This window comes from Rhinolophus ferrumequinum (assembly GCF_004115265.2).
Source record: "Rhinolophus ferrumequinum isolate MPI-CBG mRhiFer1 chromosome 5 unlocalized genomic scaffold, mRhiFer1_v1.p scaffold_110_arrow_ctg1, whole genome shotgun sequence".
In the NCBI taxonomy this organism is placed as follows: Eukaryota; Metazoa; Chordata; class Mammalia; order Chiroptera; family Rhinolophidae; genus Rhinolophus; species Rhinolophus ferrumequinum.
The window spans coordinates 11,126,259-11,150,716 of NW_022680355.1; the positions used below are offsets into that span (position 1 = coordinate 11,126,259).

Below are 24,458 nucleotides of genomic sequence, written 5' to 3' on the forward strand. Positions count from 1 at the left end.
GTAGTGCCAGGTGTGTGGGCAGGGGCGAGGGGTTCCTGTCCTCTGTGGGTGCACTGCTCTCCCAGAACCCCCACATGTTCACGCGCCCCAAACTCTCCTAAGCCTGTACTGCTGGCAGTTTAATGGAGGTTTCATGAGGTAAGCATGATCTCTTACTATTTCCAGCCTCTTTGTTCTCTGAAGGATGGAGAACCTTCCAAGCTTCTAATCGGGGCTTCATCTTTCCAGTGACCAGCCCTCATCCAGGAGCCCCGCCCAGCATCACCTCATTAGAACCAAAGAGATTCCTATCACCCGGGAATTCCAAGGGCTCTAGGAGCCTGTGGCAGGAACCGGGGTCAAAGACCAAAGATCAGAACAAAGGATGCCACAAGTGCTCTTATCACTTAGGAAATTACAAGAGTTTTAGGACTTCCTATACTGAAGTCTTTTCATATGGCCGAGGAATATTCCACTGTATATATGTACCACCTCTTCTTTATCCAGTCATCTAGCGAGGGCACTTTGGTGGTTTCCATGTCTTGGCTACTGTGAATAATATGGCAATGAACATAGGAGCACATATATCTTTACGGATAAATATTTTCACAGGTTTTTGAGTAGCTACCCAGTAGAGGGATGACTGTGTCATATGGTAATTCTATTCTTAATATTTTGAGGAACCTCCATACTATTTTTCATAGCGGCTGTACCAACTTACATTCCCACCAACAGTGTATGAGAGTTTCTTTTTCTCCACAGCCTCTCCAACATTTGTTTTTATTTGTCTTGTTGATGATAGCCATTCTAACAGGTGTGAGGTGGCATCTCATTGTGGTTTTGATTTGCATTTCCCTAATAGCTACTGAAGTTGAGCATTTTTCAGTTCCTCTGCCCATTTTTTTTCCCTTTGCCCAGTTTTTCAGTGGATTGTTTGATTTTGTTGTTGTTGTTGAGTTGTACAAGTTCTTTATTTTTGATATTAGTTCCTTATCTAAGGTGTTTGCAAATATCTTCTCCCATTCGGTTGGTTGCCTCCTTGTTTTGTTGATGGTTTCTTTTGCCGTGCAGAAACTTTTTAGTTAATATAGTCCCGTTCATTTACTTTTACATTTACTTCCCTTGCCTTACAGTCAAATACATAAAATCCTCTCTGAACCCAAGGTCTATAAATTTAGGAAAATTTAGTACCTATGCTTTCTTCTATACAATTTACTGCACGTTGCTGAGTTATGTTTAGGTCTTTGATCCATTCTGAGTTAATTTTGGTACATGGTGACAGATAGCAGTCTAATTTCAGTCTTTCGCATGTGGCTTTCCAATTTTCCCAGCACCATTTACTGAAGAGGCTTTCTTTTCTGTTATGTTTTTGGCTTTTTTGTTGAAAGTTATCTGCCCATATATATGTGGGTTTATTTCTGGGTTCTCACTTCTATTCCATTGATCTGTGTGCCTGTTTTTTCTGCCAACACCATGCTGTTTTGATTATTGTCATCTTTACCTTGTCCCCTTTTATGTTTATGTTCTTACAAATTATGCCTATTTATTCTGTGAGTTCATTTCTGAGTTGCAGTAGCAAATTCACTTCTCTCTCTCTCTCTCTCTTTTTAATGTTTTCTTCTCCTTTACATTTTATGTTATAGTTAAGTGTATAGTGCCCTATTCTGTGTAGGGGTTGCCATTTCCTGCTTCTGTCTGTCTGTTAGTAATCTTACTCATAGTTTTGTATCCTTTTGTCTTTTTGTTTCAGGTAGAATAATCTCCTTCAGTACTTCCTATAATGCAGGCCTTGTGGTGGGAAATTCCCTCAGCTTCTGTATATTTGAAAGGTCTTTATTCCTCCTTCATATCTAAAGGATAACTTTGCTGGATATATTATTCTTGGCGGGTAATTTCTCTTTTTCAATAGTTTGAATATTTGATAACATTCCCTCCTGGCTTGTAGAGTTTCTGCTGAAAAATCTGATGATAATATAATGGGATTTCCTTTGTAGGTTACCATCTTCTTTTCCCTGGCTGCCTTGAGAATTGTTTCTTTGTCATTAATTTTTGACAGCTTCAATACAATGTACCTTGGAGAAGGCTTGTTGGGGTTGAGGTAGTTGGATGTTCTGTTTGCTTCTTCGATTCAAGGATCCAGTTCTTTCCACAGGTTTGGGAAGTTCTTGTCGACTGTTTGAGTATACTCTGTGCCCTTCTCCCTGTCTTCTCCTTCTGGTATACCCATTATTCTTTTTGTTGTTGTTGTTTGGTTTTTTGGTTTTTGTTTGTTTGTTTTTAAGGAGGGCGCAGCTCACAGTGGTCCATGCGGGGATCGAACCAGTAACCTTAGTGTCATTAGCACCAGGCTCTACCCAAATGAGCTAACTGGCCTCCCCACCCCCATTATTTTTGTATTGCTTTTTCTGATGGAGTCAGAAAGTTCTTGTAGAGTTCTTTCATTCCTTTTACCTCTCAAGTCTCTCTCTTCTTCCATCTGTGTCATTTCCAGATTTCTATCTTCGATATCACCAATTCTTTCCTCCATCTGGTCAGCTCTATTTCCTAAGCTGGCTATTTGATTATTCATCTCTTTTATTGAGTTCTTCAGCTCCAGAATTTCTATTTGGTTCTTTTTAAAATTTTCAATCTCCTTGGTATTCATTTTGTTTGTTGATTTTATGTCTGAGTTCATTAAACTGTCTGAGTTTTCTTGTATCTTGTTGATTTTTTTCAGAACTGCAGTATTGAATTCTCTGTCATTTAAGTCACATATTTCTACATCTTTAAGTTTATTTTTGGAGATTTTTCATTTTCTTTCTGAACTGCCTTGTTACCTTGGTTATTCATGGTAACTGATTAATTATTTCTCTTCCTGGGCATCTACTGTGTTTCCCCAAACATAAGACCGGTATTATATTATATTACATTACATTACATTATATAGACATGGTCTTATATTACAGTAAAATAAGACCGGATCTTATATTAATTTTTGCTCCAAAAGATGCATTAGAGCTGATTGTCTGGCTAGATCTCATTTTAGGGGAAACACAGTACCAGAATGAATTCTGCACCAGGTTGATTTAAAGAGGTCTTTCTTTTGTTTTCCAGTGGGTAGCGCTGGAGCGATTTATTTTCTCTTGCCCTGTTCTGGCTTCTTGCACAGTGGGAGTTTTCCTGGGGAAGTGGGCTTCTCCTCTGTGACTAGGTCGCGTCAGTCTCAAGGCACCATCCCCATGGGAGGATGTGGTGGGCGATGGGGTTCTGAGCCTCTGAAATCCTAGTGCTGCCCCTGCAGCCAGATGCACAGCTGTGTGCCTCAGTAGCCCTGGGTGCCCCCACTGGGACCAGCTGGGAAAGCAGGGGGTGGGGTGGACTGGGAGGGGGGACTGGTGTGTTTTTGTCTTTGTTCTACTCTGAGTAACGGCAACTGCTAGACCACAGCTGCCCGGTCCCTATATCTCTTCCCTTGTTCCCGGCCGGGCATTAGCCGCAGTGTGTGTCTCTGCTCTTCCCGTTCTCAGGGCTGTAGGTATTCTGCTCTTTATTCTAACACTGCTACCATTTTTACTGGGGCCCCTTGCTAGCACTGAGATGGTGTGGGGGAGCCGAGCTCTGGGAGGATGGCAGAAGCGGCAACGCTCATGGCTTTGCTTCCTGCCTGGCAGTGAGGGCTGTTAGTGCACCGTGGTAGCTCCTCTGTATTCGGTATTTGCCCCGAGCTCTCTGCCCGGATTGCTGGGTTCTGCTGTATTACATGCTGACCTCCCCGGCAGGATGGCTCAGACCCTGCCGCCTCACTCCTCCCCTCTCCTGGGGCCGCTGTGAGCTCCAGGGTGCGCCCCTGGACCCCGTCTCTGCTCTTCTCCCTTCCCTCCTCCCTTGTTCACCCAGATTTGCCCAACTTCAGGTGTTGCCATGTGTGGATTTCTCAGACGTGTCAGTGTGTTGAGTAGGGAATCCTCTGTTGAATTATAGCTGTTCATCTTGTAACTTCAAGGGCAGAGCTCAAGGGGGCCTCTCACGCCATGTTTCTGACATCACTGGATATTTGCTTTATTGCGGTGATCTGGAACCAACCTGCAGTATCTCTGAGGTATGCCTGTAATTATTTTAACCACTCCTTTTCGTTCTTATTCTGAGATGTTCCTGGTACTCATTGCTGACTGAGACTTTCTGAGGACTTTTATAGTGTAAATTGGATTGACTTTTGGCTCTGTCCATGACTCACCAAGGATTCAGTGTTTCTAAGTTTTTACTATTCACCCATTTAATTTGCTGTTTTCCTTCCTGTTCTCTCTGTACTTGAGGAGTGTTCCAGGCTAAGGCTAGAAGTGTTCCAGGTGTACTAAGGCTAGATAACAAGTTATCCAAAGGCTTAGTGGCATCAAACAGCCATTTATTGTGTTCAGGGGTTGTGTGCGTTCAGAATTTGGACACGGCCCTGCAGGACTCCACGATAGCTGAGGTGACTCAGGAGGGGGGCTAGTGTGTGTGCTCACACTTGTCTGGCAGTTGCTTCTGTGAAGACAACTGGGGGCTGGCACAGCTGGGGTTCCGTGGGTACCTCTATTTCTGTGTGGTTTCTCCATGTGATCTTTCCAGCATGTTGGCTTCAGAATAGCTGGACTTCTTATGTGTCAGCTCTGGCTCCCAAGGTCCATGTACCAAGAGAGCCAGGCAGAAGCTGTGTTGCCCTTTCCAACCTTGCCTTGGAAGCTATAAAGTCGCCTTCACCACTTTGTTCATGAGAAGCAAGTCGCTAAGGCTGGCTCATATTCAAGAAGAGGGGAGTTAGACTCCACTTCTTTTGTGGAAGAGTCAAAAAATTTTGTAAAGCCACCATGTTGGTTTATGCCTTAAAAAACACCAACTCTGTTCTTTTAGGGGGACTTCATGAAAGAATGTAGCTGCATGTATTCAATCCACCATTTTACCTAGAAGTCTGGTTTCTTAAATTATTTGGATGTCTCGGACATGTCAAACTTAGTATGTCCACCAACCCTGACCTTCACTCCCCTGTTTAAGGGTTTAGTGCCACAATTGATCCAGTCAGTTGCTCAAGACAGAAATTAGGTGTCAAACTGGGTTCGTCCCATTGTCTCACCCTCTTCATCCCATCCAACAGTAAGTCCCACTGATTCTGCCTCTAAAATATATCTTGAATCCAGGTGGGTTGGTTCAATAGCCTTCTAGTCTGTCTCCGTCCTTCAAATATTGCTCTAATACTTTCCACACTGTTGTAAGAATGTCATATCCATGGCTGGCTTGGTAACTGAAAGGAGACGAGGTGAAAACAGTAAATGTTTGCACAATCTTTTAGACTCTGAGTATGTTTGTAATTGCCTAAGGGTAAGGTGGTTCTTTCTGGCAAAGTGATTACACTTGAATGTCCTTCCAGATGATTTGGAGAATAGCAAAGTTTTATATAGTGACCATTTCCCAAACTGAAAATTAAGACAAATATTCTAAGAAGTAGCAGGGTACTTAGGGTTCAAAGAATGATAATTTATTAAACATCTTTTATGTTTGCTATACACTTCATCTTATTTAATTCTGACCCAAGTACACCAGGGTAAATACCATATGTACCTCTTCAAGCATATTGTCTGTATTTATTTAACACTTAGTAGAAGTGGGGAGAAAATTATTTCCTATTAGTAAAAATTGTATATAGCAAGAGATACACAGATTTCTAATGGCAGAAGCAGTGAGTGTTCTTTAAAGACATGTATGCACATACATACTGTGGGGACAGAGTCCCAGAGAGCAGTTTCCAGGCTCGGCCTCACGTGGAAAGGTGCTGGCTGGCTCGGTTATTAGATGGCCATCAGCTGTAATCATATGGCCATCTGCTGTGGCTGGTGGCCATCAGCTGTTACCGGTTAGCTATTAGCCACTAATATAACCGCCGTGGCTACGCTAGGGGATTGTTGGTGGGTTGGTTGGCAGAGAAGTGCGTGGCGGATTGCAACTAGCAAGTGCGGTTAGCAAGTGGATTGTGGATTGCGGATTGTGTTGATCATACTTCCTGTGTCTCGCCCGGCCGCCAGCGAGACTGGGGTGTAGGAAGACCCCTCGTTGGGGTACTGGCAAATGTTTGCTTTTGTGTCTCGACCAGCTGCCATCAAGAACATAGTGGTGTGACCCCCCCATACATGGCTTCATTGGTGTTCCTTTTTGGCCTGCGTTCTGGTGCGGGGAGCGGGAGCTGAGACCCCGCTTTACACATACACACCAACTGTCAAAACCACTCCCATTTCCTATTGTTCTTGTTCTGTCTCAAGTATTTTTCCTTAACAAGGTATATTAGAATTTAGGTTTAGATAACAAATCCCTTTTCCCAACACCATCACAGCACGCAGAATTCCAGGCGACTATAGTAGCTGCACATGCTAGGTCTCTAACAGTAAACCTTTTAACTTCCCCACTTATGGGTACTCTTCTCCTGCATTGGGAATAGGGTCACTATACATGTCCCCCAGTTACTCGGTAATGTTTCAAGTCCCTGATAAGTCTGGTATCCTGGACAGTTCCATTAAGTAGCTGGCTTGTTCCATTTTATTATGTTTTTGCATGTTCTTTATTAATCCACACTCTACAGGTGAAAATCAGTAGGTCAGAGTTTTTTACTTGCCCAAGGTCTTTTAATGTGGCAGAGCAATGGTTTAGATAGTTTGTGCTTGAGTCCAAGACCACTGTTCTTTCTACTACTTGAAAATACCAAAAAAGGATAATAAATAATGCTATGCTTTTACCTAATTAAGGGAAAGAGGCAATGTATATTAAAGTTTTAACAACTTATTTTCTATATTTTATTAGAAGAGGTGACGATTAGAAGCATTAAATCTGGGTCGTAATTACTAAAACAAGTTCAACTGAAGCCATTCGTAGTTGAAGCCATATGAAACTATGGATTCAATTACATAGCGCTGATTTTAAAGGTGTATCTTTCACTGTAACAGTTTTACACTCAACTACATTAACAGGGCTCTTACCGGGATGGTAATGGAAAGTAAAAACACTAAAGCCAAAGTGCAAAACGAACAATAGTGTTTAATAGATAAGCAGAAGAATTACATGTGGTACATTTAAATTTGAACTTTGCTCTTTTGTGGGGTATGTTGAAAGCCTCAGTGAATTTAAGATACGACTTGTGAAGCTCAATCGTAGTGTGTGTGTGTTTGTGTGTATGTATGTGTATACACATATTTAAAAGAATGATGTTGACAGATAATAGATTTGAAGTATGTTACAATTATATTTATTAAGCAAAAGTACATTTTTTAAAAGGATCAAGCTGTTTCTGGTAATGTTGCATATGTTTTAAACAAATTATTTTAAGAAGTAAGCCATCACATTTTTTTATTAAAACTGAACAAGCTGTTAAAATTGCTACAGTAATCACACCTAAGCCTTCCAGTACTATTTTAAACAAATAAATATGTATTGTAGAGAAAATACCAGAAGCAGTCAAGGCAGCAAACTATTCATAGGAAAGTAAGCTAAAACCTTAGTCCTTTTGTTTCTTCCTCATTCCCCAAAGGAGTTACATTACTGAGTGAAGAACTTTCCAGCTGCATGTTGAGCTCACATATGCAGCCTTCAATGACTGCCTTGGAGACTACAGCTTTTGCAGGCAATAACGTACAAAGAAATTACATTAAAATAAAACTGTATGATGTTTTCATTATTTTCATACCAAACAGAATGGTGGACTGAAATCAACACAAGAAAAAAAACCGAGCTCAAGGCTCACTCTTTCTCTAACGTGGTAGTGTCACTGCAAATTTGATTGATGCATGAATTTTCATAAAGTGCAGTAATAAAATAAATAAGATGAAAAAAGCTTTGAAGACTTAACAGCTCTGAGATTAAGATAAATTCCTGATTATATCCTTGATAGCCTTGTACCTCTGTGGAAACTGGACATACATTAAAAGCTCACCGATCCAGGTAAAATAATGCTTTTTTCCCCTTAGATCAACCTAGTATTAAGGACTATAGAATTATGCTAGCGTATGCTGTGAGACAAGGTTAAAGGGAAAATGTCTGTGCTATAGACTAAATCCAGATACGGTCAGGTGCTGAGCATGATTCCTGGCGTCAAAATAGGATGTATCTGTTTCGCCATCCGGTTGGGGTATGAAAGGCATCGTCTGATGCTGCAGACTGCCCCAGTCCACGTCACTGAAGAGAGGATGAGGTTTCAGCTCTTCGGAAAAACATAAAACAAAACAGAATATAATGACACCACTGCCTAAGTAAGTCCTGCTCTACAGGAATGAAGACGAGAATGTCTGGCATATTTCTTGCCCTACTTTATTATGTCACTTTCACAGACACTTGTTTAATGTCTGTGTCTTTATTCAACCACATACTTCACAAGGGCACATGCTGTCATTTTGTATATCTCTTGGTATGTGACCGGTGCCTGGTCTGTATTTGTCAAACGAGTGAGTGAATGGTTTACCATAACAGAAGCGTATCTTTCTCACAGCCTGCACCTTCTCCCATAATCCTTGACTTGATGAGAGAGGAGAGCTTGGCCTACGTACTGCTCTGCCGTAGAGCTTCCACACCACTCACCTTCCATGATGAAGGCCCTGTCTCTCACGCCAAGTCCTGCCACCTGTTTACACCTCTGCAATCCTTAGCACTGTCTACTGCCCTAGATTGTGCTGTACCAAGAAGCTCATCCTCCGCTCGCTTGCTGTCTTCCCTGGGCTGCTCCTTTATCCTTCATGGTGATTTCAACAGATACACTGATGACGCCTCTGACACATTCTCTCCATGATTCTTTGACTTCCTTGATTTTACTGACTTGCATCTTCATAGCACATAAACGATCTAGTAATATGGTCACATCTGGAATCTTTACTGCTTCTATTTACAAAATCTCAACTTTGTTCACCTCTTGAACTACATTTTCGATACCTGTCATCTTTCCTATTTCCTTTTACCTACTAAAATGAAAATATGCTCTTTTGATCACACTCTGATATTCAGTTACTATACATAACCTCCCCTCTCCTCAACCCTTCACTTCATAAGGCAACAATGAAGATGTTAACAAAGAAATGAAGTAACAATAAAGGTAGTAAACAGTTAAAACGAAGCAGCAATCAAATTTAAGAAAATATTGGAGAAGACTATACAGGAAAGAATTATGTGTCTGTATTCAGCGGGGGTGGGTTCAGAAGTCCATATATCTACACATTGCTTGTTTTCCTAAACTGAAAGACTGTTTGGATGGGATATAAAACAGCAAAAACAATTCTCATTTAGAGAATTTATTTGTATTTTAATTATTCAAAATAAATATCTGAGCATGGATTATTTTAGAGTTACTTGTTGCAGTAACCCTTAAACTGTGGTATCTGTATATGATGTAATGCTTTTTGACCTGCTCCTCAGTTATTTATTTAAACTGAATCCACAAAGGAATTCTAATCTATGTTATGATTAAACAACAGTTGATGAAGCAACTGTTTTTAAACTGAAGAATACCCTACCATCTGCTTCACTATGTAAACTGTTCATTAAACAAACAAAAATCAGAGGTCATTGGTAAGAATGCTTTTCTTCTATTTCCATTTATTTTGAGCAAATCAAGGTACTTACTTTAAAGCCATTTTCTAAACAATGGTTTTTCAACTTCAGCACAATTGACATTGCGGACCGGATAATTCTTTGTTGTGGGGACTGTCCTGTGCATTGGAGGATGTTGAACCAAATCCCTGCCTCTACCTACTAGATGCTCCAAAAACTTGTGACAACCAAAAATGTCTCCAGACAATCAAGTGTCTGCACCCTCACTTTACACAGGCTTTTTGCTCAAATCCCACTCTTCACAGAGGTCTTTCAGACCACTGCATCTAAAAAAAAGAAATCCCCTGCCATCACTTTGTATCCTCTCACCCCGCTTTATCTTTCTTCATAGTACTTATTAACTAGATGGTACTTTGTTATGGTTTTATTGGTTGACTGTCTTTCCACTAGGATGTAAGATCTACGTGCACAGAGATATTAATCTGGTTCATCTGTAGAGCGTCTCCAGTGCCCGTAACAACAACACCTGGCACCTAGAAGTCACCCTATAGGGTTTGTTAAATAAATAAACAAACTATGGCTCTTGTTAGAAGAAACACCTAGAAGCTGATGCAAATGATAATATTACTAAAGCGCATTTTTCTCAATACTCATATACATTACTTCATATGGAAATGCATTTTCAGACAAAATGCTTATTTGTCTCTCTGTCTACCTTGTAACAAAAGGATCTTAAGGCAGCTGATAATGAGATTTACTAGAGTTTCAGAACTGGAGTTTAACGTACCCCTGCAGTGGAAAAAAACCATTGAATGGGTTACAATGCTCCAAATTTGTCTTATGGGAGGTAACCTGGCACCTGGTACATTTGTCAACCAATGAAGGTATCAGAAATGAAACAGTAAGAAATTATAGAATTAAAGTTTTGATAAAAAAATTTCCTCTACTTGTTGATGTTAACTATCAGGCTCTGATAAACCTAAGACACTGACAAGGTAAGATTGTTTCAGATACCTGCTTGAGATTAATAAAATTAAAGATTAAAATTCAATGAGAGACCATCACAACCTGATCACATTAAATTTTAATGTAGAATAAGGACAAATATATCAATGGATACCTAGATGGCAAAAATAAACAAATTCTTTAAAACCAATTTAGCAGTCAGATTATCTGTAGTATTGTCCTAGAACCTGATCTAATTCTCAACATTCACCACCTAAAACTAATCAAGGGTAAAAGGGTTTATTAATACAAAACCTTACCTTTCATTCCTGCTCTCTTTGTATCATCAATGGTTAAAAGTATTTCTATTGCACTTTGAGCATTATCAGATAACTTTTCTTCACCTACAGGCCAAGGGATATCTACAAATACAAATAAGCTTATTGATCATTGCTCAAAATAATACACAGAGATAAATGGATCTACATAAATAGGAGAAAAAGAATCACCTCTTTTCAGAATATTCTGGAAAACTTGTTGCGGTGTTTCATCATTGAAAGGGGGAATTCCTGTTAGAAACTCAAACAAGCAAACTCCAAGTGCCCACCAGTCTACTGCAGGACCTGGGATTTAAGAGGAAGTAGCTGAACTTGCAAGCATTTTCTACAAATGTTTGATCAACTAAAATATTAATACATGGATATTTGGGCATATTCAAAATATTAATACATGGATATTTGGGCATTTCCTAAGACTTTCTGCTTCCTTCATAAGGTGCAAAAATTCATATTACCTTCATGTAGGCAATATGGCAATTTCTTTCCTTCTCTATTTTCCAAGAAGTTTAAATTAGCAATTAACACAGCTAATTAAAGCTATCTTTGGTCATTTATTAATAACCTCTAGATAGTCTAGAATACTCATTTGTTCTAAATCCTAAAACACAACCAAGGGAATACATTTAATCTAAAGATTATTCTCTAAAATAGAGTACATCTCAATTTCAAATTGGGAAACAACGTTTAGATGATTCCATATCCCACTTATTTCACAAAGGTATGAGATGAGGTAGCAACAGCTATACTAATTGGAGGATTTATACTAACTAGGGGAAGCCTTACTTACAGTGTTACCATGTAGCTTTATTCCTTTTAAGATCATAGAGGGACAAATTAGCTTAATGAAGAATATTCACTTAAACTATGGTTTGAGGAGGTAATTAGGAGATAAGTCTTAATAAATAGGGAAAATTGATTTCTAAATAATATATGTATTTTTTAATTTTATTGGGGAACAGTGTGTTTCTCCAGGGCCCATCAGCTCCACGTCATTGTTCTTCAGTCTAGTTGTGGAGGGCGCAGCTCAGCTCCAGGTCCAGTCGCCGGTTTCAATCTTAGTTTCAGGGGGCGCAGCCCACCATCCCATGTGGGAATTGAACCGGCAACCTTGTTGCTGAGAGTTCACGCTCCAACCAACTGAGCCATCTGGCTGCCCCTCTAAATAATATCTTTATTGAAAGCATCATTTATATACAAAGATATTTTAAAGGATTATTTAAACATGATTTTTATAATCTGGTTTATACTTTTGTTTAGTTCTGTCTATGAATAAAATGTTTACTAAGCAAAGGTTAACTTTAGACCAAAAATGGTTAACTTCAATGTAAATTTAGAATAGAGATTCTAGTCTAATGCTAAATTTGCCTGGAAATTATTCTTTAAATTGAACAAAATTCATTATTGTGATTAAACAACTGCCACCATTCCATTTTAAAACAAGCAGGAAAGCATTGTGGAATCTGCCGTTAGGAGAGGTAATCGCATGCGTATAGTACTTTTTCATCTGCAAGCCACATAGTCCCATTTTCCCTAAGAACACAAAATGCAAATAGTCTCTAGGCTTCTATTTCTGGAGTAATCACTATAAAAACACACAAACCACCTCAGTTAGTAGACCTTTTAAGCAGCACTGAGAAACAATTATTCCAATGGATTAGATAACATAAGAATAGAAAAGGGGAAATCAGGAAAAAAACATACGTTTATTTTATTTTACTTAGGTTAGAAATTAGGGCCCTTTCCCCAGCTCAGCCAAAATGTACCACGTCAAAAATGTAAGATTCCTCTACGGATATACCATACATACCCATATACATGAGTCAAAGTCTAATAAGATCACATATTGTGGTAAATCATAGCAATTATACCATTAGCCAGAGAAATAGAACAAATTTGTTTTGTACTACTGGCTTTACAATTCAAAAACCCACTTCTGCAATTTGTATGCTGATACTACTTATACCTTTCTATTTTCTTTTTTTATATACCTTTGTATTTTCTAATACTAATGTAATTAAATGGTTTAGAAAATTTAAGCCTGCTAATTTTACTATTTTTATCAAGCCTCTTTCCTCTATTACAATAAAAAGGCTGTGTATCTTCACTCTCACTACCTTTAAAAGTTATAAAAAATGCCGCATGCCTACATTTGTTTTCACAGAGAAGATCAATCTCTCTGGATGTCTTCCTGCTCAAATGACGGAAGACAGTTCATTTTTGTATTTTATAAATGAGCTGAAAGGGAAAAAATGTTTTTATGCAATGTGATCTACTTATACTTTGACTGCTGAGTTTAATGTGCTTTGCCATATCCCTTTACAGAGAAGTTCACTCACCCGAAGTCAGAAATCCTGCACCTAAGAAAACAGTAGTTGGGCACATTGTATTAAAATTATGAGTTTATTCTTACATCATTCATTGAACTAGAAACCAGCTATTGTGATGGATATAAGGGAGGATGCAAAGATGAAAAAGACTAAGTTTTTCCCAAGGAGAAAACAGCCTGGGAGAGACAATATAGACAATTTTAACACAAATGTTAAGAGAGATGAAACAAAACTATGCACAAGAAGCAATGGGAAAGCAGGTCAGAGTTCTAAGTCCGCTTGGCTGAGGGGGCAGGCCAAGGAGGAACCAGAGGAGTCTGGCTGTGCCTCAGCACGACGTTGGGAAAGAGAGGTACATACAAGAAACAGGAGTGGAAGCACTGCCCCTGGAGCCTGGGATCTAGGGGAAGACGGAGACTCTAGGGGAAGACGGAGACAATAGGGAATTGCTGGGTTTTGTGTGTTTTTTAATTGCTTTGTACTGTTTGTTATGTTAAAAACATTGCATCACATTACTTTTATAGAAAATACACATTTTAAAATATATCACTAGATAGCTGAGGTAACTGGATGGATATGGCATCCATCTGAAACAGTGGCAAGATCTTATAAAGTACATCTTTACATTTCATCCTGTATCCTAAGTTACAGAAAATGTAAATTGTAATATAGGAAATGGACTAGCAAATCTGTGACTTAGCAAAACAGGAGCACTGTACAAAAACCGGTGAAGTGTCCAGAGGAACTTAATGGCTTTGGCTAATAAGAAAGGGGAGTATTAAATGTGTCCACTTTCACCACTGCAGAGATTATTCACAATGGGTACTAAGTGCTGCCCAGGAATACTCCTGGAGCACGAGCTAGAGGGAAGCTTCTGACACCAGTCCTAAGAAACTTTCGTAAGCTTTTGTACTGGAGACAAATATAATAACTAATTATAACACAGAGACAATGACGTAAGTTTTAAACAGTTTCTAATTAAGTGAGATAATAGTGAATAAGTAATTGTCCAGAACTGATCAAGGGAACTGATGATGAGAACAAATTTAGCACGAAGTAGATTGGGGCCTGGCTTTTCTAAACTATGGTAAAATACTTGTGCAAAATAAGGAAAACTTGAAAACAAAGTGTCTAAGAAGTAGAATAGCAATAGAAGGCCTATAAAGAGATTCTCTGAGAGACGTGGCCTCTCTGAGCGCTTGGAGCCTCAACTGCTGTGAACAGTAATCCGATTTTAAGGAGCCACCACAGTTTTTCATGGAGGGCAGTACCATGAGCCACATTATATTTTAAGAGGAAAATCTGGTGGCAATGATTATAGACAACAGAATGAAGTTGAGGAGACGAGAAAGAACGCTATTCAATTAATGAAAGGGAAAGATGAGGCGAAGATCATGGCGGAGATGCAAAGGGGAGGAGAAATAATGCAGAGATATAACCAACCAGATTTAAATGCCTGAATGTAGGGACAGTATGTCACCACGAAGATGGAGAAACTGAGACAGGGAACGGAGGAAGTGCAAGTTGGGTAACAAGTCCAGTTTTGACAGGCAGCATCTGAAACACCAGTAGGTACTGAGAAGATACTTCGGCCACGTGTCTGATGCCTAGTAAGAGTAAGGATTAGCGACAGCTATTTGGGAAACAATAACGTAGAGGGGGCAACTGAAAGTCATGCGAGTGAGGAGACTAACAGAGCATGTGCAGGAAAAAAGAGTAAAGGGCAGAATCTTTCTTTTTCTTTTAAATTTCATTTGTTTTAAGTGTGTTTTTCCAGGACCCATCAGCTCCAAGTCAAGTAGTTGTTTCAATCCAGTTGAGGAAGGTGCAGCTCACAGTGGCCCACACGGGGATCAAAATGGCAATGTTGTTAAGAGCATGGAGCTCTAATCAGTTGAGCTAACCGACTGCCCCCAAAGGTCAGAATCTGGAAGGACTTCCACATTTACAAGAGATGAAGAAAAAAAACCCTGAGGGGTAGAAATAGAAGTGAGAGGAATGAGATTGAGAAGAGGCTGGTAGATTTGACAATAATGATGTCATTGGTGACTATCCATGAAAGTTTCAGTTAAAGAGTAGGGATAACAATCGGATTGCCAAAGCAAAACTAATCAGGCAAAGAAAAGAGGCAACCTTTGAGAAGTTAGGTGGTGAGGGGAAGAAAAGGGTAGAAAATTATTTTCAGACTAAGGAGAAAAGCCAGCAAAGAAATAAAAACAGAAGAAGGTGTGGGGAGTGGAGCCGGGAAGATGAGACAAATGATCACCAAAGGAGCCCAAAAAAGGGGGGTAATTAACATCAAGATGTAAAAGGGGTTCATGTCAAAGGTTGAATTATGTCCTCTAGAAAAGAGCTAGGTTGACGTCCTAATCCTGAGGTCCTCTGAATGTGACATTTGGAAACAGGGTCCTTGCAGATGTAATTAGTTGAGATGCAGTCACATGGGAGGAGGATGGGCCCCTGATCCCGTATGGCTGGTGTCCTTATAAGAACACAGCCATGTGACCATAGAGACACAGGGGGGACACCATATGAAGTGGAAAGACTAGAATGATGCATCTACAAGCCAAGGAATTCCAAAGACTGCCAGCAAACCACCAGAAGCTAAGAAGAGGCAAGAAGGATTTCCCTACAGGTTTCAGAGGGAACGTGGGCCTATCACCTCGATTTTAGACATCTGGCCTCCAGAACTGACAGGCCATAAATTTCTGTTTTGAACCACCCATTTGTGGTACTCTGTTACAGTGGCCCCAGAAAACAAATACAGTTTATTTCAGAACGTAGGAAGGGAAAATTCTTCAGAGAGCAAAAGGGAAAAAAAGATAAGTGAAAATATCATCCTTTTATTCCTATGTTGCATTTTGAAGGATGGCTCATTTCTGGCTTGCCCCTTCTGGTGAGGGTATGCTCTAAACAGGAACAGGTTTCTGCAGACTGAACAGAAATGTAGGCCCAACTTTGTATTTCTGAGCCCAAAACAGAATGGACCTGCTGAGACATTTAGAGCAAAGATAACCAGTGGGTCAGAGGTGGGGATTCTCTTGATCGCTGCAACTGAACCATAAGCAAAGAACAAATGGTTGCATGTCTTCTTTTCCTATAATAAAAGCCATATGTATGAGGAAAGAGCATTGTATGAGTTCATTTTCTTTTACTTTAGGTCATCCAAGTACCAAAGAAATTTAAAACAATTTTGCCTGAAAAGAAAATATAGTGATAGATAACACTTCAAAAATTCAAGACACATACGCCTTACCATGGGCCCTGCCTAATAAGAGCTCAGGTGCGAGGTAGTCTGGGGTTCCCAGAATTCGCCCTCCATCCACTGGGGCTGCCCCTCTTCTCACACTCTTTGGAGTTCGATATGGAGTTCCTGACTTGACCTGATTTGGGGTCTGCTGAATTAAAAAGAGTTTAAGAGACAATAAATATCTTAATTCCTTTTACAGTAAACAGAAATGCCAAAACAAAAAGCTAGGCTTTTGATCAGTTTTGAAAATGGACACATAACTGATTATACTTATGAAAAGTACTGATATAGCTAATGAAATGCAATAGCTTAGGTAACACTAATTATTTCAATAATATCTGCATATGCAAGAAACAATGAAAAAAACACAAGAAAAATTTTTTGATAGCATGGATTAATACTAGCATAAGAACATTCACTGAGGAAGGCGTCGGCTGAGAAATGATTGAATTATTGGGATAATACATAAGATAGAAGTAAATGTCAATAATCTTGTGCTAATTGGCATTTAAAATTTTCAGCTATTTTGTCATCTCACAAGGACTCTAGGAGACCAGCAGGACAGGTATCATTGTATTCTACGGACAGTTGGGAAAGAGAGGTAAGAAACCTCTAAGTTACTCAGTAAATTCTGAATAGAAAACCCAAATCTTATAACTAAATTTGGGGTTTACATTTTTTATATTATGATGTCTCCTCAAAGGAAGAAAAAAAAAGATAAAGGGTTGAAAAATGAAAACAAAATAAGATTTGACATAGTACATTTTAAAACTTTTTTCGGGGGGTGGTGGGTGGGAGATGAGGGTAACGGGGATCAAATATATGGTGATGGAAGGAGAACTGACTCCAGGTGGTGAACATACAATGGGATTTATAGATGATGTAATACAGAATTGTACACCTGAAATCGATGTAATTTTACTAACAATTGTCACCCCAATAAATTAAAACAAACAAACAAACTTTTTTCGATACAGAAAAGAGATCATTTAAATATATCCTAAAAAGACAACACAGTGGACTTTAATTTTATAACTCACAGAGTTTCTGGGATCAAGTGAAAATATGTGATGATAAATATGTGAAAGTATTTTCACATATGAAGGAGGCACTGTAGTTAAAATTAAGGAGGCACTGTAGTTACAAAAGAAGGAGGCACTGTAGTTACAAATGGAAGAGGCACTGTAGTTATAAATGAAGGAGGCATTGTAGTTAAGAATAATAATACTACCAGCTTTACCAACATTAAAACTTCCAACAATCCATAGTTTCCCACAAGTAAAGCAAAATGATATTCTTAATATCATATCGTCTAGCCAAGAGGCAAGAGTTTGACCTTCACAGTTTATTTTTCTAAAATCCAAAGAACAAAGTGGTAGAAAGTTATCACATACCTGACATGGCATATAGGATCTTCCTTTTTGAGTAGGGGTTATGGCCATGGGATATGAACCACTATAAGCGCACGAAATATCCATTGCATCTAAATTAATACTCATTTTGGATGGTTCTGAGTTATTAGATACATTAATATGACTGTTAAAACTTCGAAAAGCTACAGCATTTCTTTTAGAGAAGGTGAATGTTTTCAACACCTCCGAAGAAGAAGGAGCTAACATTTTTTGGTTACTGCCTTGGACAGCAGTATTCTCATCCCCCTTTGGCAAAGTATTTTCTTGGCAGCTGGGTGATGCAGTAAGTAGGTCTTCAACATTTGATTCCTCAAAAGAATATTCTTTGACGCTTTTATCTGGATCTAACAACTGCCGTTCTAATGGACTTTCCATTACAGCAATTCCAGGAAAAGATGAATCAGAGTCCATATGAATACTTTTGCAAGCTCTATCATCATCAGAACAAAGAAAACTAGAATTTGAGTTGTCCTTATTATTCTTCTCACAATCTTCATCCAATTCACACATAAGGTTTTTAGCGATCATTGGGATCGGTGATTTTTCTGGTGTTTGTTGTTTATCAATAAAAGAAGTGACCATGTTCTCCTTATTAGCACAGTCATTTTGCTGACTTCTATGTACCGAAAGCTTAAGGTCCTGGACTTCAGTCGTTAAGCCTGTACTTTGATTTGTATAACAACCTCTCATTTTGTTGCTATGCTTATATTCTATACAACTTTTTTTATTCTGTATAATTTCCTGACAAGGACTGGAATCAACTAACTCAAAATTTCTCTTACTACTTCTTTTCCCAAGGTGCTCTTCCAAAGGCCACTGAGTTGACTGATGGAAACCAGACTGTCTTGTGTCAGTGGCCATATTAATATTATTTATATCCAGTTCTCTAGCTTGCCAAGAAACTTCTCCAGAGAAGCATTCTTTAGCAAAGTTTACACAAGAGCTTCCAGTGGCACGAATGGCACTGCTGTTCTGAATGGGAGAAAGGGCTAACTCGAGATCCTTTTCACTGAAACTTTTGGTTTCAATGGCATTTGCAGATTTTGTGCATGAAAGCTTTTCAATTATATTCCAATTCATCACTGTAGTGCCCGATGCATCATCACTTTCCTAGGAGTGGGGAGAAACCTTTTTTTAGTTGTATAAAACTAAGATTCTTTAACCTCTAAAACCTTTGTTCACTTCGGTGGAATAAATGAATGACCTCAATAAGCTATTATGCTACTTATTCCCACTTTCCAATGGAATAAAACAATGACAACAGAGAATTAAAAAGCAATGTAAACAATTATAGTATACATTTATACATATTATTTTGAGTGAAACACTGCTCTAAAATGTGAATCAATTATTCTATAATACTTATTTGATACTGTATTCCACGTTATTTAAATAGAACTAATTTACAGGCAACATATTTAGGCAAATTTGGACTTACGGCTACATTATGTACATATCTGTTTTGCAAGAGGAATATGGATGACTGTTTTGAGTTGCAAAATGCATGGGGCTTGATATAAATACAGTTAATGGAAAATTACAAACCAAAAATATTATTAATGTTACATAACATGTATCACTTCATACAAGTAAAATAAAACCAAGCTGAAAGGATGAAGCTAAATTAGTGGTAATTTATAATTAAAAACCCAAAATAACAGGAGTGAAAAATCCATTGTCAAGTTGCATTGATGATACATTAATAACAAAATGCTTTTTTTGAAAACTGAATTCAAACTCTCTGCAGGTGCTGTTGGGTGATCAGAGCTTTGTACATAATATCACAAACTGCTGCATGGTAATCAGGATTTTTACAAGATTACTAAGTTAGAAGGAATCTTCAGTAACTCTAATAGAGCCTATTATTGACATGTGAAAATCGAACTTTATTAACTTACATAGTAATAACAAGGAGTACTTAGTCATGAACCAAAGAAAATTCCTGAATTACAATTCACTGACGTTCAAGCACAGAAAATGATGCATTTGGGGATTACCATAGGGCTTATCAGGGGTCCCCTTCCCCTCCTCTGATCACAACTTGAGAAGCACTATAATCCAATCACTGTATTCCACAGGGATGCAGAAGTGGGAGGAAGAAAGTAAAGCTGTGTACAGTTGTAACAGTATAGAATATGCTTTCTTCAATAGGAAAGAAATGAAATAATAGTACTAGAAACGCAAATATGGGTAATGCTGTAGCATATACACATTATCTATAGCGCAGCCTATAAGGAGAGAAGGAATAAAAATCGAGAAACCCTGTCTTACCTAAAAAATAATTTGATTTTCCTCCTAAAATGCCAATATCCAACAATGAATAAAATCATATGACTGAGAATAAGGAGCAAATGAAAGGCTTATTCTTTGTTTATTACCATTATTCTAATCTAACATTTTATTGGCATTTTATGAAGGAAACTTTATTATAATTTAAATTTTTAGTTCTTCTCAGCATTAATATTAGCTTAAAAGCTTTTAAAAAGGACAAAAACAAAGCAAGAATAATTTCACATTTGAATGAGAAATGAAATCTTTCAAAAAAATTTGACAGAATGTGCAGGAAAAATAAAGACTACCTTGACTGCGATTCATTTCATACAGAATTTATATGAAAAAGTAAAGTGTTTTTATCGTTAGTTTCACACACACAATTGGTTTGGGTTAAGACAAATTTCACTCTCACCTGGTAATCCTTTTCCCATCTGGGGCTGCTGTGGCATTCCGATTCCACACTGGATACAAAGGTGTGGGACTGACTACTGGTACTTGACGTGGCCTGCCTTTTCCTAGACTGGAGTAGATTAGAAGTTAGACACTTCACTGGCATTCTGGGGTTGGAAGAAACTGTTTCAAGACCTGTAGGGAAGAGAAAATATTGAAGCTTATGTCACCTCTTTCTTAGTTTCTCAGTAAGCCTGAATCTTTACAGATCATTAGGAAAAGTTTTAAGTACTGCATGCACATCAGAACTATTTCTGCGTAAAAATGATCCAATCCATAATGATGGCTTCCGGGGTTTTTGGCATATAAGTACTTCCGAAAGTTAAAAACAAAAACAAAAAACCTCTCAACATTCCTAAAGTAAAAATAAGGACAAGAGAACTAATTTATAGTTGGAGGAAATCCACCTGAATATCTATTATCCAATTTGAAACACTTCTTAATAAAGGACTACTATTGATATGCTATATCCAGATGTGATATAAGGCTGGAATGTGACTAAATTTACCTAGTTCAATTCATATTTAATCAAAACTTTAGTTTTAATTTATTTAATTCTTTGACATTCAATATTAATTTCAGGTGTACAACATAGTGGTTAGACATTTACATAATTTAAGAAGTGATCCCCCTGACTATTCTAGTACCCACCAGGCACCATACGTGGTTATTACCATATTATTGAGTATATTCCCTATGCTTTACTTTACATCCCCATGACTAGTATGTAACTACCAATTTGTACTTCTTAATCCCTTCACCATTTTTACCCTGCCCCTAACCCCCTTTTATCTATCACCCCAACAAATCTAGTACCAATATGACACCATACATAGTTATTACAATATTATTGACTATATTCCTTATGCTATACCCTATATCCCCATAACTACTTTGTAACAAACTAATTTGTACTTCTTAATCCCTTTCCCCTTTTCATGCACCCCCTCCCATCTGGCAACCATCAAAATGTTCTCTGTATTTGCCCAGCCGAGTGGCTCAGGTGGTTGGAGCTCCGAGCTCCTAATGCCGAAGGCTGCCGGTTCGATTCCCACATAGGCCAGTGGGCTTTCAACCACAAGGTTGCCAGTTTGATTCCTCAAGTCCCGCAAGGGATGGTGGGCAGCGCCCCCTGCAACTAAAGATTGAACATGGCACCTTGAGCTGAGCTGCCGCTGAGCTCCCAGATGGCTCAGTTGGCTGCAATGCGTCCTCTCAACCACAAGGTTGCCAGTTCGATTCCTCGACTCCCGCAAGGGATGGTGGGCTGTGCCCCCTGCAACTGGAAAACGGCAACTGGACCTGGAGCTGAGCTGTGCCCTCCACAACTAAGACTGAAAGGACAACAACTTGAAGCTGAACGGCACCCTCCACAACTAAGATTGAAAGGACAAGAACTTGACTTGGAAAAAAGTCCTAGAAGTACACACCGTTCCCCATAAAGTCCTGTTCCCCTTCCCCAATAAAATCTTTAAAAAAAAAAAAAAAAAAGATCTCTGTATTTATGAGTGTATTTCTGTTTTGTTTGTTTATTTTGTTCTTTAGATTCCACATATAAACAAAATCACATTGCATCTGTCTTTCTCTGTCTGACACTCCACTCAGCACAATACCCTCCCGCTCTATCCATGCCACTGCAGATCGCGAGAACGCACTCCCTTTCATGGCTAAGCAATATTCCATTGTACATACTCATATGTACAACCTCCTGATTTTTAATGGTCATATGCGGGTGTGAGACCAGCCCTTTCTGCATCTCCACCCCTTCTACTAGTCTCAGTGTGGCTTCTTCTGTGTGTCCTTAGTTGTAGGGCTTCAGTTCAGTTAGACATCAGGCAATTCTCAATGATTGTTCTGTACTTTAGTTGTAATTTTGATGTAGCCTTGAGAGGAGGAAAGCACAGCATTTACCTACTCTGCCATCTTTACCAGAAATGCATCGCTTTATTTTAATGTTGAAGTCCACATTTTTACAATTGTGATTTATACACAATCCATAAGGAATTTTCTAAATACCACTGGGTAAAACAAATAAGTAATGGTAAATTGGCTAAGAGTGAGCCAGTGAAAGAAAGCAGCACTACCTACATGATACATATTCCTTTACCATGTAAATAATGATGCTAAAAATTATTGACCCTGAACTTAAAATTACACATAATAGACAATCATGTTTTTACTAAGGATCACGATATGTAAAATACAAAGATTTTATACATATATCTTGTTTTCCTTTTCCCAAAATGGGTGAACATAACTTTCATCCCAAGTAAATTCTTAGTCTAATAGGTTTTTGAATTAATATATCTTAGAACTTTGAAACTGGAAGGAGAATTTCCTAGTTCATCTAAAACAACTTTCCTGTTGGTACATAAATTATCTCAGTGGAATTCCTAAAACTCGCTGGACATTGATCTTGATATTTGACTGAATTGCTTAGATGCATTTCCCCATAATATGGGAACATGTGTCTAATCTAATGCCATGTGATACTGTATATCTGCTAATGAGCTCTTTCTGGATCACGGATATGATCAGACCCTTCCCTACTTTGGAACTTTTGATGTTTTCCCTTTTTCTACAGCTTAAATTCCAGACTCCCTATAATAACACTTGACCCTTCCCTATTTACCTGCTTAGCTTTCTTTTCCATTGCACAAAACATTCTCACATAATACATCTACCCTATGATCTGAAGATGGAATATACGTCCATGTGTCCAAACCTTTGCTCATGCTAGTGCTTTATAGGAAATGTCCTTTCCCACTGTGCTTGGAGCTGTTAAATTCTTGTTTCTCTTTCTGGGTCCAGCTTGGTTGTTGCTGTATCTTATTCCTGAGTTCCCCAGTTAACATTTGTCACTTTCTGTGTTACATCCAAGTATACCTCTTGTGGCATTTATTTTATAAAATTGTTATTGTTATCCCTTTATACCTGTAATCACCACAGAATTACAAGTTCTTCTCAGACAAGGACCTCTCTTACTTATCTTCATACCCACTCAAGTGACCAGCACCGTGCCCTCACCTATCGAATTCTGTCTAAAGACTGATGAAGGGAGATGCAATTATTTTTCCTTAAGAATAAGGCTATAAAGTAACATCTGCACATTCCATACGTTAACAGTTTCTGTAATCAGAGCCATATATATATATAATGCAGCCATTTTTATTTTTCAGAGTGGATTTTGATAGAAGAAACACGATTCATTGAATATGGAGGAAAGGGTAAAGGGACAGAAAATTGTATATGCAATCAGGATTTGGCTTACCCATTCACTAGTATGCAACTAAACATTTTCAAATATTAGTTTTCTCATTTGTAAAGAGAAGGCATTTTATGTATATATGTATACACACACACACACACACACACACACACACACACACACATACACGAGGGGGTCGGACAATTAAGTTTGTGAACTTGTTGCAACGATGTTGCTAACCTTTTTTTGATATCAAAGGAATTATTCATTATGAATTTGTACCAAGTGGATAAAAGTTTACTATTTGGAAGTGCTGAAAAGGCTGCATGAAAAAGTTAGAAGACTTCAACTTTTTGCCCACAATTCATGGCTCCTGCATCACGACAATGCACCAGCTCACACGGCACTGTCTGTGAGGGAGTTTTTAGCCAGTAAACAAAGAACTGTATTGGAACACCTTCTTTACTCACCTGACCTGGCCCCAACGACTTCTTTCTTTACCCAAAGATAAAGGAAATATTGAAAGGAAAATATTTTGATGACATTCAGGACATCAAGGGTAATACAATGACAGCTCTGATGGCCATTCCAGAAAGAGTTCCAAAATTGCTTTGAAGGGTGGACAAGGTGCTGGTGTCGGTACATAGCTTCCCAAGGGGAGTACTTCAAAGGTGACCGTAGTGATATTCAGCAATGAGGTATGTAACACTTTTCCTAGGATGAGTTTGCGAGCTTAATTGT

General features: G+C 38.6%; 1 protein-coding gene across 4 annotated transcripts in view; it reads right to left on the bottom strand.

Annotated features, from left to right (window-relative positions):
* Positions 1-6,952: 6,952 nt before the first annotated feature.
* The window catches only part of MASTL (microtubule associated serine/threonine kinase like), a 34,850-nt gene continuing 17,344 nt past the window's right edge, over positions 6,953-24,458 (bottom strand). Inside the window, exons 7-12 of one of the 4 annotated variants that reach the window (XM_033100812.1) lie at positions 20,472-20,644; positions 17,768-18,895; positions 16,380-16,518; positions 10,968-11,081; positions 10,779-10,880; positions 6,957-8,176 (exon numbers count right to left, since the gene is read on the bottom strand). In XM_033100812.1, the coding sequence (XP_032956703.1) occupies positions 8,019-8,176; positions 10,779-10,880; positions 10,968-11,081; positions 16,380-16,518; positions 17,768-18,895; positions 20,472-20,644 (1,814 nt within the window). In that variant the 3' untranslated portion in view covers positions 6,957-8,018. Of the gene's footprint in view, positions 8,177-10,778; positions 10,881-10,967; positions 11,082-16,379; positions 16,522-17,767; positions 18,896-20,471; positions 20,645-24,458 lie in introns of all 4 variants that reach the window. The other 3 variants (XM_033100811.1, XM_033100814.1, XM_033100813.1) reach the window with 3 other exon arrangements.